This window comes from Branchiostoma floridae, chromosome 16 (genome assembly GCF_000003815.2).
Source record: "Branchiostoma floridae strain S238N-H82 chromosome 16, Bfl_VNyyK, whole genome shotgun sequence".
In the NCBI taxonomy this organism is placed as follows: domain Eukaryota; kingdom Metazoa; phylum Chordata; class Leptocardii; order Amphioxiformes; family Branchiostomatidae; genus Branchiostoma; species Branchiostoma floridae.
Window position 1 is genome coordinate 11434279 of NC_049994.1, and position 14129 is coordinate 11448407.

A 14129-nucleotide genomic window follows, 5' to 3' on the forward strand; every position below is an offset into this window, starting at 1 on the left:
ATTTCTAACAACACGGTAGTTAGTTGGCTCTTCCACAATTCACCCGGTCACGGAGTCAAAGTTCAGATTGTCTTCGGGTATATATGAATGAACGGAATGAAATACCTTTATTGTGCACTTACCCAGTTACAAGCACAATTCTTTCCTCGTAATAAAATTTACAGTCTAAGACAAAATCTTTATTTTCTAGTTGATGTACGCGACAGGCCGTTCAAGGCAGTGGAAGATAAATATGCACAGAAATGCATATGACAGAGCTTAGTAATTCATCTTTATAAGTCTTTATACACATTATGACGCCAAAGGTTTTTGTGACCTGTCAAAAGGCTAGATTGCCAAGAGGCAAATCACATTTGTCTGTTAACGTTGCGAAATCCACAAGAGCTATAGAATCCCAGGTATAAACGCAATTTATCCAAGGTTGTTGGGTCGAGCTGAATAGTACTGGGATGAGATGTGTCAGGGTCGAATCGTCAGGTTCCCTTTCAGTCCCAATCAGGGCTATCCCAAGACACACAAGAACCGTTCATGCGGAATAACGCTGCTGACAGGCACAAGAGACTAGTAATATAAGCTCACCTGTAGGCGTGACAGCAAGTTGAAAGACGGCAGTAGCAAGGAGTAAAAAAGTAAAACGCATGTCGGCAGCGGTTGCCTTGACGATTACACAATCAATTTTCACACCAGCGTCAAAGAGACGACAATGCTATTCCCAAAATGTGCACTTCAAGACGAAAGTCTAGTTGTAACAATATCTCAGGCGTTCTGTGAATCCGTGTTAAGACTAGTTCACGGATGGTACGATTGCACACACACTCAGGCCTATATTCAGGGAACCCTGCTCTAGTTTGTGTTGTGTAACCAACTTTGAGCGAAAACAGATGCTTAGTCTTCGGATAACATTTACATTGTACTTTTACCACATGCCTGAATAGCGTCGGAACTGTGAACCACACAACTACAAACAACACGGTTACAATCATCCGTTTCCATTGAGGTAATTATAAAACAATACATCCGTCGGAGGCAGACCGGAACTATGACCGAAATGAACTTATTTGAATCCCTATCAAGCGTCAAGATGGAATAGTCCCCGTAGTGCAAAGTTCATAAGAATCTAGACCTTTGGTCCCTGAACTTACGCAGCGCGTAGGAGTGATATTTTTGTTGGTTACAATCTGTATCTTAGTACATATATGATCATATATAGCCGGTATAACCACCCGTCGGCGTACCACACAAACGTATACCCCTCCTCGACTAGGGTGCCAAGGATGTCAGAACCAAGTAAGGTTTGATACTACATTTTTTTATTAGTAACTTATCATTACACTGTGTAAAACTCTAATGCTGTACGAGCAATATGATCGCTGTTATTGTTTACATCAGAGATTCAACTACTTGTACTAAGGCAAAAGAATATCAGACCAATCATAGTGATACTAAATTGACATTTTACCAGACCTGACCACTGTGTCACCATAACGTCCTCGGGATCGTTCGTATTAACACTCTTAAAACAGTTACTGTTATGTGACACTTGTACTCTTATCTTAGCTAGAGTTCATGGATCGCATACATCCGTAAGAGGAATTATGCAAATGACGCAACAGTCACTCCTATATGAATTCATATCATTTTGTAGTTCTGACGCAAAGTTTGGTAAGAGTGATCTATCTAAATGTTTAAATGAAAAGATAAATTGGGATAAATGTGATAAGAAAATTTCCCTGCAGATTCCTCATCACAGAGACATGGAGTCAAGTTGAATAGGGGGACCTTCATGCCATATCTGGGACTTGGGACAGCAAAGCTCAAAGCTGAACAGATGCCACAAGTGTTCACTGCTGCTATTGAAGCTGGCTACAGGTGACTTTGGTTCAGATGCATACTTATTATTGAGGCATGATGCCTGTTAAGTTACTGCTGTTTACTTTTTGTAGACCTGTCTTTAATCAGATAACCGTTGGCTATTCAATCAGGGACAGTACAGAGTAATATTTTTCTTTCGTTACAAATAGTGTTCTAGTGCGTGCAGTTTCTTTATAATTAAAACAACTGGGCATGATTCAGGAATATGCAACAAATGTAAAACTTTAAAAGGCCAGCATTACTTGACAGTGTAATAATACCATAATGATACTTCAGTTAAGCATATCATAACTGATTTTGTTTTAAACTACGAAATGTGTTGCAATTGGGTGTATCGCCCTTTGCTGATGTTGCATGCAAGGAAATGTTAGTTTTATAACAAGATTTGAACATTGGCCTTAAATTACCTTACAGGCACTTTGACTGTGCTTCCATATATGGGAATGAGAGCGATGTAGGCGTGGCTCTGAAGGAGATAACTGACAGTACTGTCAAGCGGGAGGTAAACTCTGTCCATTTGGCTCAGTATTCTTAACAGTAACCCATATCTCATATTCACATAAATCATTTTCTTGAAAGCCGAGAGACTTTATGAATGACAAGTCCTAATGACAAGTCCTCTTGAAGAATGTTACCATCCACAATTTAACAATAAATTGCAGCCTGAAGATAGAATGTAGTTGACAGTGGTGGAAATTCTATTTTACAACCAAATAATCGTTGCAAAAATGCCTTTAAATGAGGTTTTTGAAAAATAATTTCCTGTACGTTGCATTGAACTATATGATTGTACAAATTTGTTAACAATGACTTATGTGGGACAGATGTATATTTATTTATTTATTTATTGGTTTGGCTGCAACAAACACACAGCCAGGGCTGCCCAACTAGCCTATGGCTATTACAAAGGGCTAGCCCTGCTGACAAACACATAAACAATGTATAGATTACTTTCATCTTTTATAATATTTTTGTTGTTGCATTTAACAAATATTTGAATCTTAGTTATCTTTTATAGGAACTTTTCATCACCTCAAAGTTGTGGAATTCCCATCACCACCCAGATGATGTCAGACCTGCCCTCTTGAGGACCTTGCAGGAACTGCAGCTGGAGTACTTAGACCTTTACCTCATACACTGGCCCATGGGATATGTGAGAAGCAAAGATTATCAAAGAGAGCATCAAGAAGGTTTGTTCAAAAAGTAAAACCACACAAGGCCAAGGGGGTCAAATCCACATCTTTTGTGAATAAATTGAAGGTTGGAAAATCACACATAATTATGTAAATAGTTTTTTTTTCAGTCACAATACCATTTTCAATAAAACAAAATACTTCCTCTTTTTCATACCTTTTATCATTGAGAGGAAGCATATTTTGCACCAATCCTTTTCAAAAAGGTAGTAGTAGAAGTGCAATTAACGTGGCTTTACTACAGCTCACAGTTTTAGCACATCGGGTCACCCCTTGTATTCTCGATAAGTGTGTTGGGTTCTCTTGTGTGCAGAGGTTTGGGGCTTGAGGCTAATGCATGAAGCTCCCTCATACACCTTCATGTCACCATACAATGATGAATGCAATTTCTTTCAACATTTTTGAGCTGGGGCCGCTACCCTGTGATCCTACCGACAGCAACAGTCCAAGGAATTTGATCCATATGGCAAAGCAGCCAAATTTTTTACCATGTAGAGTCCGATATATATTACTTTAACGTACAAACTTGTTGCTAAATGCATTACTTGTGCCGTTATTTACCTCAGGGACCGTACGACACTCAGGCGACCACTACACAGAGACGTGGCAGGCCATGGAGTCCCTGGTGGAGGAGGGACTGGTACGCGAGATCGGCCTGTCGAACTTCAACAGTAAGCAGATATTGGAGATCCTTGCTGTGGCAAAGACAAAACCATCTGTTTTACAGGTAGGATCACACTATCTTGGCTTATGTATGTAGTTGTCACCTGTTACATAAATAAAGTCTGAACATTTTACAACGAAGTATTTCTAATTGCTCATTTTTTTAAATTTCATGACAATAATATGAACATTCTCTCATTGAGTGAGTCTAACGTAGAAGGTGAAAACAAACTGGTAATACTAAGTATGCTATGAACAGTTTTACTTATAATAATTCCAAACAGTTTTTCTCTTTGAAAGATATTCTTACAAAACATTTTTTGTTCAGATCGAGTCCCATCCTTACTTCCCGCAACATCGACTCATCGACTTCTGCAAACAACATGGAATTGTTGTCGTGGCGTACGCTCCACTGGGAACCCGCGAGTACCGCTTTCGGAAGCCAGGTACGATAAAGGGAAACCTCAAGTGTAGGAAGTTTGTGGTACTTGATCTAGTGTAATGTTTGTGAAATATGTGATAGACTAATAACTATAAAAGCTTTTGTCTTCACCACATGGTAGCTAGTTAGAAAAAAATTGCACAGCTTAAAGTGGGTATCACTGGACTGAGGCAAGTTGGTGTCCTAAATTGGATTAATTTATGATTCCCTTGACTTTATCATCAAGTACAAGTTTAGCTTAAACAAAACACACAAAGCTAAAAAGATTGTTCTTTTATCAATGAAGTTTTGTTCTTTTATAAATGAAATTCATCGAGGTCTTGCATGAACCACCACTTTGGGGGTTGTTTCTATGTTGCTTTGTCGCAAATTTCAAATTAGAATAGGGGTTATAACCTGTTTTTTTCGTGTGTTTTCTGCAGATGTGCCATCCTTGTTGGAGGACCCAAGGGTTGTGACCATAGCTGAAAAGCACAAGAAAACCCCGGCCCAAGTTCTGATCCGTTTCCACATCCAACGTGGCGTGGCCGTCATTCCAAAGAGTTCCACGCCCTCACGGATATGTGAGAATTCCCAAGTATTTGATTGGCAGCTGACTGATGAAGATATGGAAGTTCTTGGAAACTTTGAAACTACCTGGAGGATAATCCGGTATGATAGAGATGAAAAACACCCCTTTTATCCATTTCACGAACCATTTTAAAGGTTATATAGTTATTACATAAATGTTGGCAGCATCTTGATCCAAACGATTTTTAATGCCATGAAGTACATATACCATGCATGATTGTTTTTATTGCATACCCTGTAAACACTTCATGTTGTAACACAGTGTTTGTACTTCACAAATTTACAACATGTATTTGATCTACTGACACTGGAAAGGACCCCTATTCTAACTTCTAAAAAAAGTGTGGTGGGTTATTCTACATGCCTGAGATGTGGCTCTCCATTTAATGTCCTATGGCAGGGATATCTCTAACTAAAGCTAGGTACATTACTCGTTTTCACCATAAGAACAGGCAAACATTGAAACAGCTGTATGTCATTCATGTTTAATACAGTATATACTTAGAGAATGGACCAAAATCAGATCTACAGTTATTTACAAACTATCAGCTTTGTCATCTCGGTAAAGAAAAGTATGTTTTATGTTGAAAGATATATCGGATGTCCGGTGCCCTTGTTGGTAGTTAAAATATCAACTTACACATGTACTTACAAAGTGTCATGAAGTTTCAGAACTGGGGCACTACTATGGCACCATATATTTTGTAAGAACGATACACATGTAGCTACCCGATTAGCAGAACTTCAACAAATTACTTATCTTTTTTAATCTTTTTCACAAGCTTAGACAACATAAAGATAGTATAGATGACATAATATGGGAATCATTTCCATTGTCAAGACATAGAATAAATTTTCATTAAAAGGCAAACTATCATACATTGGACATTACAATATATTTACCTGTTGAGATTACAAAAACTTGCTGCTTTTAACTTATTCTGTACATTCAATGTTAATTAAATGCTACCGTAGCCTTTGAATTAATCAAGCATAATGACTTCCCTTTGGTCGTTAAAGGCACATGATCATCACCTAATAAATGTTGTATTGCAGTTTTAATGTTTGTTTTCACAGCATTTAAACACAACATTGCCCCCCCCCCAACAGTTGATTATGAGTTTTCCTGTGATATATCTTCTATTTTACAAATCGTAAGACTCAAGACAATATTGCCAACAATACATTAAGTCACAAACACATATTTTTTGCATACTAAATTGCACTTGTACAAAGTTGACAGTAGGTGCTACATGGCACCTTCTACCCCTAGTTAGCATACAACAATCGTTATCACATCATACATACATGTAATGTATGTTATCAGTTTGGTATGATCACAATTTTACAATACATGTACATCTGAGTCATCATAGTAGTCATTGCCTGACTGTAATAGTCTGCTAAGTGGTCCAAATCATTACACAGTATCAATTGTACTGTTCCTTTACTACACATAAACAATCAAAGGTGTAAAACCTAAATGTAGACCATTTCTGTACACATTTTCTGCAGGCCTTTTTCAGAACTTGGTTGTCAGTTTTTTTGTGTGTGTTCATCATGCCCTAAGCATGGTCAAGTGAAAGGATCACAATTTTCAGACTGCTTTGTTTCCAACTGGCTTGACCATTGAAAATATGTCATATTTGTTATATTGTTACATTATTACTTCTCCCTCCTAACATCTGCTTGGAGACTGTCTGGCTGGAAAAATTGAAAAGATCCCAACTTGGTAGGGAATTTAACACCATGAAAAAATGGCACCACATATAATGTCAAATGGTTCGCTCTTCCCATCTAAGACCAAGCCCAAATGACTCAGTGTACGGCATGTGCTGATGACTTGTAGTATTACATACAGCCGAGTAAGTTACATCATTCGGAAATGGAAAAACTTTGGAGCCTTTATGACAAACTTCCCAGAGTTATATTCAATACAACCAGTCCTTATATAACCAGTTCTGACAATTGATCCAAAATGCAAACCTAAATCACATGACACATCCTGATAAAAGTGCAATCATTGTTTTTAATGATTAACCCACTCCCTGCTGCCTTAACCTGTGTCCAATACAGATTTGCCACCAAAAGGTTACATCAGGATGGAAAGGGTTCACCTAGTTCACCTTTATCCGTAGGGTAACCTTTATCCGTTCCTTTTTAAGAACAATGTATTTAGGGATGTCAAGTCGACAGATGGTGGTTTCAAACTGCAATATTTTGAAAATAGTACAATTTGAAACTACCGTCCATCGACTTGATACCTTGATACCCTTTCTGGATACCCTAGTTAGCAACACAACGGATATAGGTTACCCCGCGGATAAAGGTGAACTAACGTTAAGCCAGAAAACATCACTGAGAGGCCTCCAGGAGGTTATTGTGGACCCAGCCCTCGCCCTTCCTGTGGAACAGCTTGGTGTGCCAGGCTATTCTGTGCTCCTCCCGCGCTCGCTCCTCTTTCCGCTGTCGCTCTTCCAGGAACCGTTTGTGCTCGGTGGCTCGCTCAATGTCATTGGACTTCAGGGCAGCAGTCACGTTCTGCCATAGGTTCCTTTATGAGAAACATCAGAAGACAAGTTGGTAAATATATTAACTGTACGGAGAAACAATTTTTGTATCAAGTCTGAATTCCATATGATTAATAGAAGTCTTGGAGCCTCTTGTTACGATGGATAATAATTTAACCTAAATAGCCTGATGAAACTGATACCTCTGCAAGGAGCAGAGCATGTTTGTCTGTTGGTTTGTAAATTGTGACTAGTTAATGTTCCAGTAATACTAAAACCGATCAGGAAAATCTGACCTGGACTCGAATTCGCCCTGCATGTTGATTGGCCGAACCTTCTTCCTGATCTTGGACAGCTTGGCTGTGTCAATGACCTTGGTGTCGTTGCCCCTGTAGCCATTGCAGTAGGTGAACTCTATGGACCCGTTCCATTCTCCCTAAAAAATCATGAAGATGTTCAAATGTTAAACATGACATAAAAATTAAGTATAACGGATGTAATACATGCTTGGCATACTTAAATACAATGTGTGAGTATATGTACAGTACATAATCTATTCCTGGCAGTAGTTGTAGTTAGCCGCAGGTGGAGGTTTACACAAATAATGATAATTAAAAAAAAAAACTTTAAGCAAAATTTTGAGGTTAATCTGATTGACCAATTAGGATACACGAGACATGAACACAGTAAGTGTTTGCCAATTTTTATCAGTTGACCAATCTGTATACAGGAGACACAACAAATTGCACCGTACCTGTATCTTACAGATGACCCTATTGGTGGGCTGGTGTTTGACCTCTCCCGAGATGTGGTGTAGTTTTCCTCCGTAGAAGGGCTTGGTGTGGAATGTGATCCCGGCCTGCCAGCCTGTCTTGGCACACGTGATATTGATCTTCCCTCCCAACTCAACCCATGGCACAGTCAGGATCGACCTACGGAAAAAAATTACATTTCGTTCAACAACACATAAAATACAGTTTGACTGAAAAATGCTGAACACAGCTTGTCACACATTGCAAACTCTTATTCATTAGCAAAATCAACTGTACCATACACCAATACCATAGGGGTGCAGACACTACTTGGAGTACAATGTACATGTTGCGACAGGATTACACGTATTGGGGTTACGGACACTACTTAGGGTATGCACCTTACTGGAGCATGGACACTACTGGGGGTATGGAAGGTTGAGTAAATGACTCAACACACCTCCTTGAACACACTTAGTATGGTATACCGAACAATAGATTCTTCATTTTTGTTTGTTCACCTCGATTTGACTTTGGCATTCTACGACATTCATTTTTCTTTTCAGATATTACATGTATTTTGCAGTCTATTGTATACTTAGGTATACAATGTCATCAATTGTATATTTGCTTATTTTGCAGCTGTCTTGCAGGGTATCCAGTATGGTTGGAAACTCGATGTGTGCAGCAATGTCATCCATATGATTAAATCAACCTGGCTTTTTAAAGCTTCCTAAAACTTGGGAGAGGTGTTTGTCTCTGATTGGCTGTTGTTTGAGGTGGCTGTTTCTGATTGGCTATTGCAAGGCTTTTTAAAGCCAAGTGATTTAAAAATTAAGAAAAGAAATCTCATGGCTGACCTGGCATAGGCACTGGGTAGAGTGAAAGTGTACTCCTCCCCATGAGTTACGTCATGAACCACCCCCTCACCAACGTTCACCACTCCGATGGACATCCCCATGAACTTGGATTTGGTCCATATATGGGCATTCATGGAGACATTCTTCTCTTTGCATTCAGCATAGAAGGCTGAAACTGGAGGATGGTGGGATACCTACAACACAAATAGACTCTTAGATTGTAATACATCAATATACAGTAGAGTTGACTAGGCCGACAGGCTGAATAAAGGTTCAGAAACTTGAACTATGGGGCTCCAGATGTCTCACTGAGGGATGACTGCGGTGCGATAGATGTCGGTTAGTTGAGGAATGAGTCCACACTACTATATACTGTAATACATTCAGGTTTATGCATTTTGAAGCAAGGAGAAAACAAAATCTTCGTATAGGTAGTGGTTTTGAGTTAAAAATTCCAGTAAAACTATTAGATAAAATTGAAGAAGAGCTGTATTGCGCGACAATTGTAACAGGTACAATGTATGACAATCTGTATTTACATGGGAGTTGAACTACGTACCATTGCATGAATCTAACAACTAATCTAATCTAATCCAACAGTGTAGACAATCTAGGTGATATTATACAACTTACAAAGCTTAAACTTCAGAACACTATGCCAATATAGATGCTATTGCATGCAAAGCTGTTATGTTACATTGAAGGATGGTAAGCAATTTGAAACAAAATCGTCCAGGCATAATAATAGACAAATATTCCCAACCTGTTCAGCGGTAAAGACCACTCTATGGTATCCACCATTTTCTTCTGATTGGTTGTTAGGAGAGGTGCTTGTCTCTGATTGGCTGTTACTTGAGGTGGCTGTTTCTGATTGGCTATTGCAGGGCTGAGTGGTGGGAATGTCCCAGGAACAGTGGAACACTTCTCCAATGATTGGATTGTACGGTTTTTTGGCAAGAGAACCTGCAGAAGAGAGGTTTAATATTTATCTATTTACTTCCGTACATTAAGAAATGTATAACATACTACTGTAACAGTAACTACCACATGAAAGTCATGATAACACAACTGAGATGATTTACATGTCTACAATGTATATTCAAGTCATAACTGGGCTGTCATAACCATTACGTTCAAAGTGGGTGTTCAAAGTAGGTGTCAGTATTTTACGGTATCCCATGTGCTTCCAAAGACTTATCTAAATGCTCTTTCCATGCACCATGCACCCAGTTTAATGTCAAAACAGGCCAAATTTTGTCAAACTTCAGTCTGGTGCATTTCACATCAAAAGTGTGTTTTGTCAGGTGAGTTTACAACATTAAAGCAAATAAATTAGTACATCATGCCCGAAATTTTTTTCCGTCCCCTTGATTTTAACTGGAAATCCTGTCGAAGGTGCAATGATCCAAGGGGGATCTGGGGGTATGCTCCCCAAGAAAATTTTGATACCTAGACCCTCTGAAATGCTATTTCCTTTATTTTGAGGGGCATATTTTGCTGGTTCAATTCGAATCTTTACGTGCTGATTTTTGTTTGTCATAGGAGATGGAATGGGCACTGGCTAGAACCCTGGTATGGCCTGAATACACTGTGTGGTATTCTCTATGCATGTGCTGATACCGACCTTTCCTTCCAACATGGAAGGCTGTGAGGTAGTACTCCACCATGGCCATCATCCTGTCCTCTGGGCTCTCAGCCTCCGGGATACACAGGAACAGGTCCGGATGGGCCATAAAGTCTGCATACATCTCCAGAAGTGATCGTTTCTCCAGGATAAACGTTGGCAGCACAACCTAGGAAGCAGGAGTAAAATTTGGTCATTTGCTGTTTCCTTAAAGTTTCATTTTTCATTTTTACTCTTCTTCAATTACGAGAGAGATATTTATGCCAACTTTAATTTGCAAACCTCTTCCATTGGTATGGTAAACACAAAATAAAATAAGAGCCTGATTAAGAGCATTATTAAACATTGTAGTGACAGAAACTAGATGTGTGCCCCTAACAATCTGACATTACAGTGTGGGTATAGTCATGAACCATATTGGCCCTCAACTAAGGCACCATTGGACCTGAGCCAAACCAAACTTCCAATTCTCCAAGTATCCTAATACAATGTATGTCACTTTTGGCTTTGAATTCATTTCACCACTCTGCAATATTCACCTACTGTATGCCAAGACAGTAACAAACACACCTACTGATTACAGTATGTCTATTTCCATGGAGGTAACAACTCCACTACCAACCTCTAAATATTTTTTCAACAACACTTTTTTTGCACACACCTGCTGCCACCGTTAACATTTACTTCTGAGAACAAGTTCAAGTTTCTCAGACTGTTGAAGTTTGGTACCAAGAAGACAATTGAAAGGGAATTACAGTACTAACCCTTGTTAGATCCATGCCCAATTTGAGCTGAGACAGTAGGTGCAAAATGATACTCTTGTGCTCCTCCACAGTTCCCCCAAAAAACAAATAAACACACAAACAAACAAACTAACCCTTGTGAGATCCATGCCCAGTTTGAGCTGAGACAGAAGGTGCAGAATAATGCTCTTATGCTCCTCCACAGTTCCTAGATCTGCCTCATCCTGATCTATGTCATCCATGACCTCGTTGTCGTGGTTGATGTCGTAGACTTCCAGCATGCCCGACCCGAAGCAGATGTCCTGGTTTGCCGACATGTTGGACGGGAAGGAGGACGATTTGGGGAGCTTTTTCCTGGAGGAGGGAGGGGTGGCGTTTGGGGGGGACCTAGGCTCCAACCATTCTATTGTGGCACCTGTGGACATACATGTATGAAATAAAGCAGTCAGACTCAGAGGTAACTCCTATGGGCGGTAAGTTTACTTCACATTCTTACATCTATTGGTCAAAGCTTTAACATGAAATACAGGAAGACTGTTTGAGTTTCATCAGATTGAATATTTTCATGTACCAATAGTTTTGAATCTGTGGGATTCTGCTAGATTTGGTCGGGTAAACAGATTGAAACCATTTCTGTCCTAGGCATAAGCACACTCTGGCAGAACATATAGGAACTGCACTACAGACACAACTATTTTTCACTCCCTTCAGTTTTCTGAGGTGCATATTAACTCTTACGGATATAAGTTACAAGATATAAATCTAAGTTGCATACTATCATGAATATATCAATTAAAGAATATTCAACACATTTGGTCAGAGATATCAGTCATGATGTGTATACATGTACCTAGTTATTCTGATCAATCAGATATTTGAATCCCAACAAATCATCAATTAATCAATGAAATGATCAATAAGACGAACCAACCTTTTGGTAAGGATGGTGTCTTGGTCTCAGCCATGTGCGAGTGCTGTAAGATGGCAAAACACTGCCCTAGACATTGCATTGTGGTTTGTGACGTCGCTTTCAGTAACAACAGATCATGGTCCAGGCTGCGGACACCCTGAGTCGCTGTGGGCAGCCCCTCAATCACCCTGGATAGGGAAACCTGTATGTGGGAATGGTCAATATGATTAAAACTCATTTACGTTCTAAATTTCACAGCATGGCAACAAGAAATTAATTCAAACAATTTCATCCACAGTAAATGTATATATTCAGTTTTTGTCAATTTTTTGTTTTGTTTTTATTAATACTTTTGAATTTCATGATGATTCTGCACAGAAAAATGTTTGGGTGCACAACATAATTCTACAGCTGACTTCAAACTTGTAGATATGTGAAGTTTGTACAATGTACATGAGATAGAGTACATGTACAATAAAGGTTTTATTGCTTTTTCTGATTCATAGATTCCATGAATATTCTAAATACTGGTGTAAAATAGTACCTTTAATACTCTATGAGACCTACAAAATATGCACCCACAGCCCAGAATCAGGTGAAAGTTAAGCTCCAATTTTGGGCAGTATTTTGAGCCCTATGGAGGTAAAACATTTCAAAAAAGCTTGAGCAAAATGTTAGGACAGAAATGGGACTGAGACCTGTTGCTGCTCTGCCTGGTGGAGGACCTCCCGTACGTTCTGGAAGGCCTGTGGTTCGTGGACAGGCGGCGCCGCAGGAGGAGTCTTCTTGTGAGGCGTGGTGTGGATGACGGGGGCGGTGTTGGGGGGCTGGGACTGGGTCCGGCTGGAATAGGAGATCATGAATGAATGAAGAAACTACAACATTAATCAACAACAATTATACATTGTAGATTGTTATCCTAAAATTTTGCTAAGCTAAGATGGTTCATTATTTTTAAATATATATCAAACAAGTCATAGCTAGAGAATCAGTGGTTCAACCAGTTTTTCTAAGCTTTACTTATATTGAATTGTTCTGCCAGTTCATTCTAGTGATGCTGAAGAAGAGTGATGGGGTCACTCGAAATGGCCGGAAGTAAATCTCAGTTTTGTATCCACTGTAACAGTTGTAGAGATTGAATTGTATCTGAATGAAATTCTATTAAATCTAAACATCACCAGAGTCTAATATCAACTTCTACATACAACACTGGTCACTTTCAATCTAAAAAGTCACTTTCTAAACGAAGACCTCATCCCAAATTTTTATTTATTTCAATGTTGCTTTGGTCATCGGTCAGCCGGATCTTTGGAGTAGTTTTGGAGCATTTTAAGAGTATTTTGATAAACCTCACTAGTATGTAACAAACTGATCACAAACCAGTAAGTTCAAATATATGTCAAGATTCAGTCAATCAAACTAAGCCCTTGCACTTACCTGACAGCCCGTTTGGAGGCAGTTGAGATGGGAGTGGTGGGAGCACTCTTGGTGGAGCTTGGGGTGGAACTGGAGTTGGATATTGAATGTGACCTTGGATGGGGTGGAGGTAAACTCTGAAGAGACAAAGGAATAGTTATCAACACAGAATCATATGCCGCAAGGGCCCAAAATCACCTTGACCTTCGTCTATAAACCTATCTACATACCTATAGTGTCATTACAATCCATTTAGAGGTTCTAAGGTTACATGTTCATTCTCATTTATTTATCGGTAATCACAACAGACCTCAGAATGGTTAGGGTAAAATAGAATAGAACTGCATTTTTCCCATTTCTTAGTCAGGTAGTAATTCAAAACCTAATTTGTTTAAATTATCATAATGTCATAAGTTACGTTTGTGAAGATTATACATCCAGGAATATAATGAATAGATGAAAGTTGAATCTCTTCTTCTGGATAAATGAAATTTAATTCAGACGTTTCAAACGACATCCGTCGTTCTTCTTCAGTGAAATAAAAATAAAAGTTTACAACTCTGCGGAATAAGGA

At 39.1% G+C, this 14129-nt stretch overlaps 2 protein-coding genes across 3 annotated transcripts in view; one reads left to right on the forward strand and one right to left on the reverse strand.

The window, feature by feature from the left end:
• The first annotated feature begins 1207 nt into the window (after positions 1-1207).
• Positions 1208-5900, forward strand: LOC118403574 (aldo-keto reductase family 1 member A1-like). The gene is made up of 7 exons (XM_035802313.1): positions 1208-1287; positions 1737-1869; positions 2287-2374; positions 2891-3062; positions 3632-3792; positions 4057-4174; positions 4593-5900. The coding sequence occupies exons 1-7, from the start codon at positions 1275-1277 to the stop codon at positions 4871-4873; spliced, it is 966 nt and encodes a 321-aa protein (XP_035658206.1). The 5' UTR covers positions 1208-1274; the 3' UTR covers positions 4874-5900.
• A 202-nt stretch (positions 5901-6102) lies between these two features.
• The window catches only part of LOC118403148 (oxysterol-binding protein-related protein 11-like), a 21582-nt gene continuing 13555 nt past the window's right edge, over positions 6103-14129 (reverse strand). For both annotated transcript variants that reach the window (XM_035801657.1, XM_035801658.1), the window contains 10 exons: positions 13577-13692; positions 12838-12982; positions 12161-12341; positions 11364-11644; positions 10487-10655; positions 9626-9825; positions 8863-9056; positions 8005-8182; positions 7547-7686; positions 6103-7294 (listed from right to left, as the gene is read on the reverse strand). In XM_035801657.1, the coding sequence (XP_035657550.1) occupies positions 7096-7294; positions 7547-7686; positions 8005-8182; positions 8863-9056; positions 9626-9825; positions 10487-10655; positions 11364-11644; positions 12161-12341; positions 12838-12982; positions 13577-13692 (1803 nt within the window). In that variant the 3' untranslated portion in view covers positions 6103-7095. The remainder of the gene's footprint in view (positions 7295-7546; positions 7687-8004; positions 8183-8862; positions 9057-9625; positions 9826-10486; positions 10656-11363; positions 11645-12160; positions 12342-12837; positions 12983-13576; positions 13693-14129) is intronic.

What these genes read in the sequence shown, in the direction of transcription:
- LOC118403574 (XM_035802313.1), top strand. An exon ending in GCTATTGAAGCTGGCTACAG is followed by an intron (nt 1,870 to 2,286) that starts GTGACTTTGGTT and finishes ATTACCTTACAG; the next exon opens with GCACTTTGACTGTGCTTCCA. An exon ending in GTACCGCTTTCGGAAGCCAG is followed by an intron (nt 4,175 to 4,592) that starts GTACGATAAAGG and finishes TGTTTTCTGCAG; the next exon opens with ATGTGCCATCCTTGTTGGAG.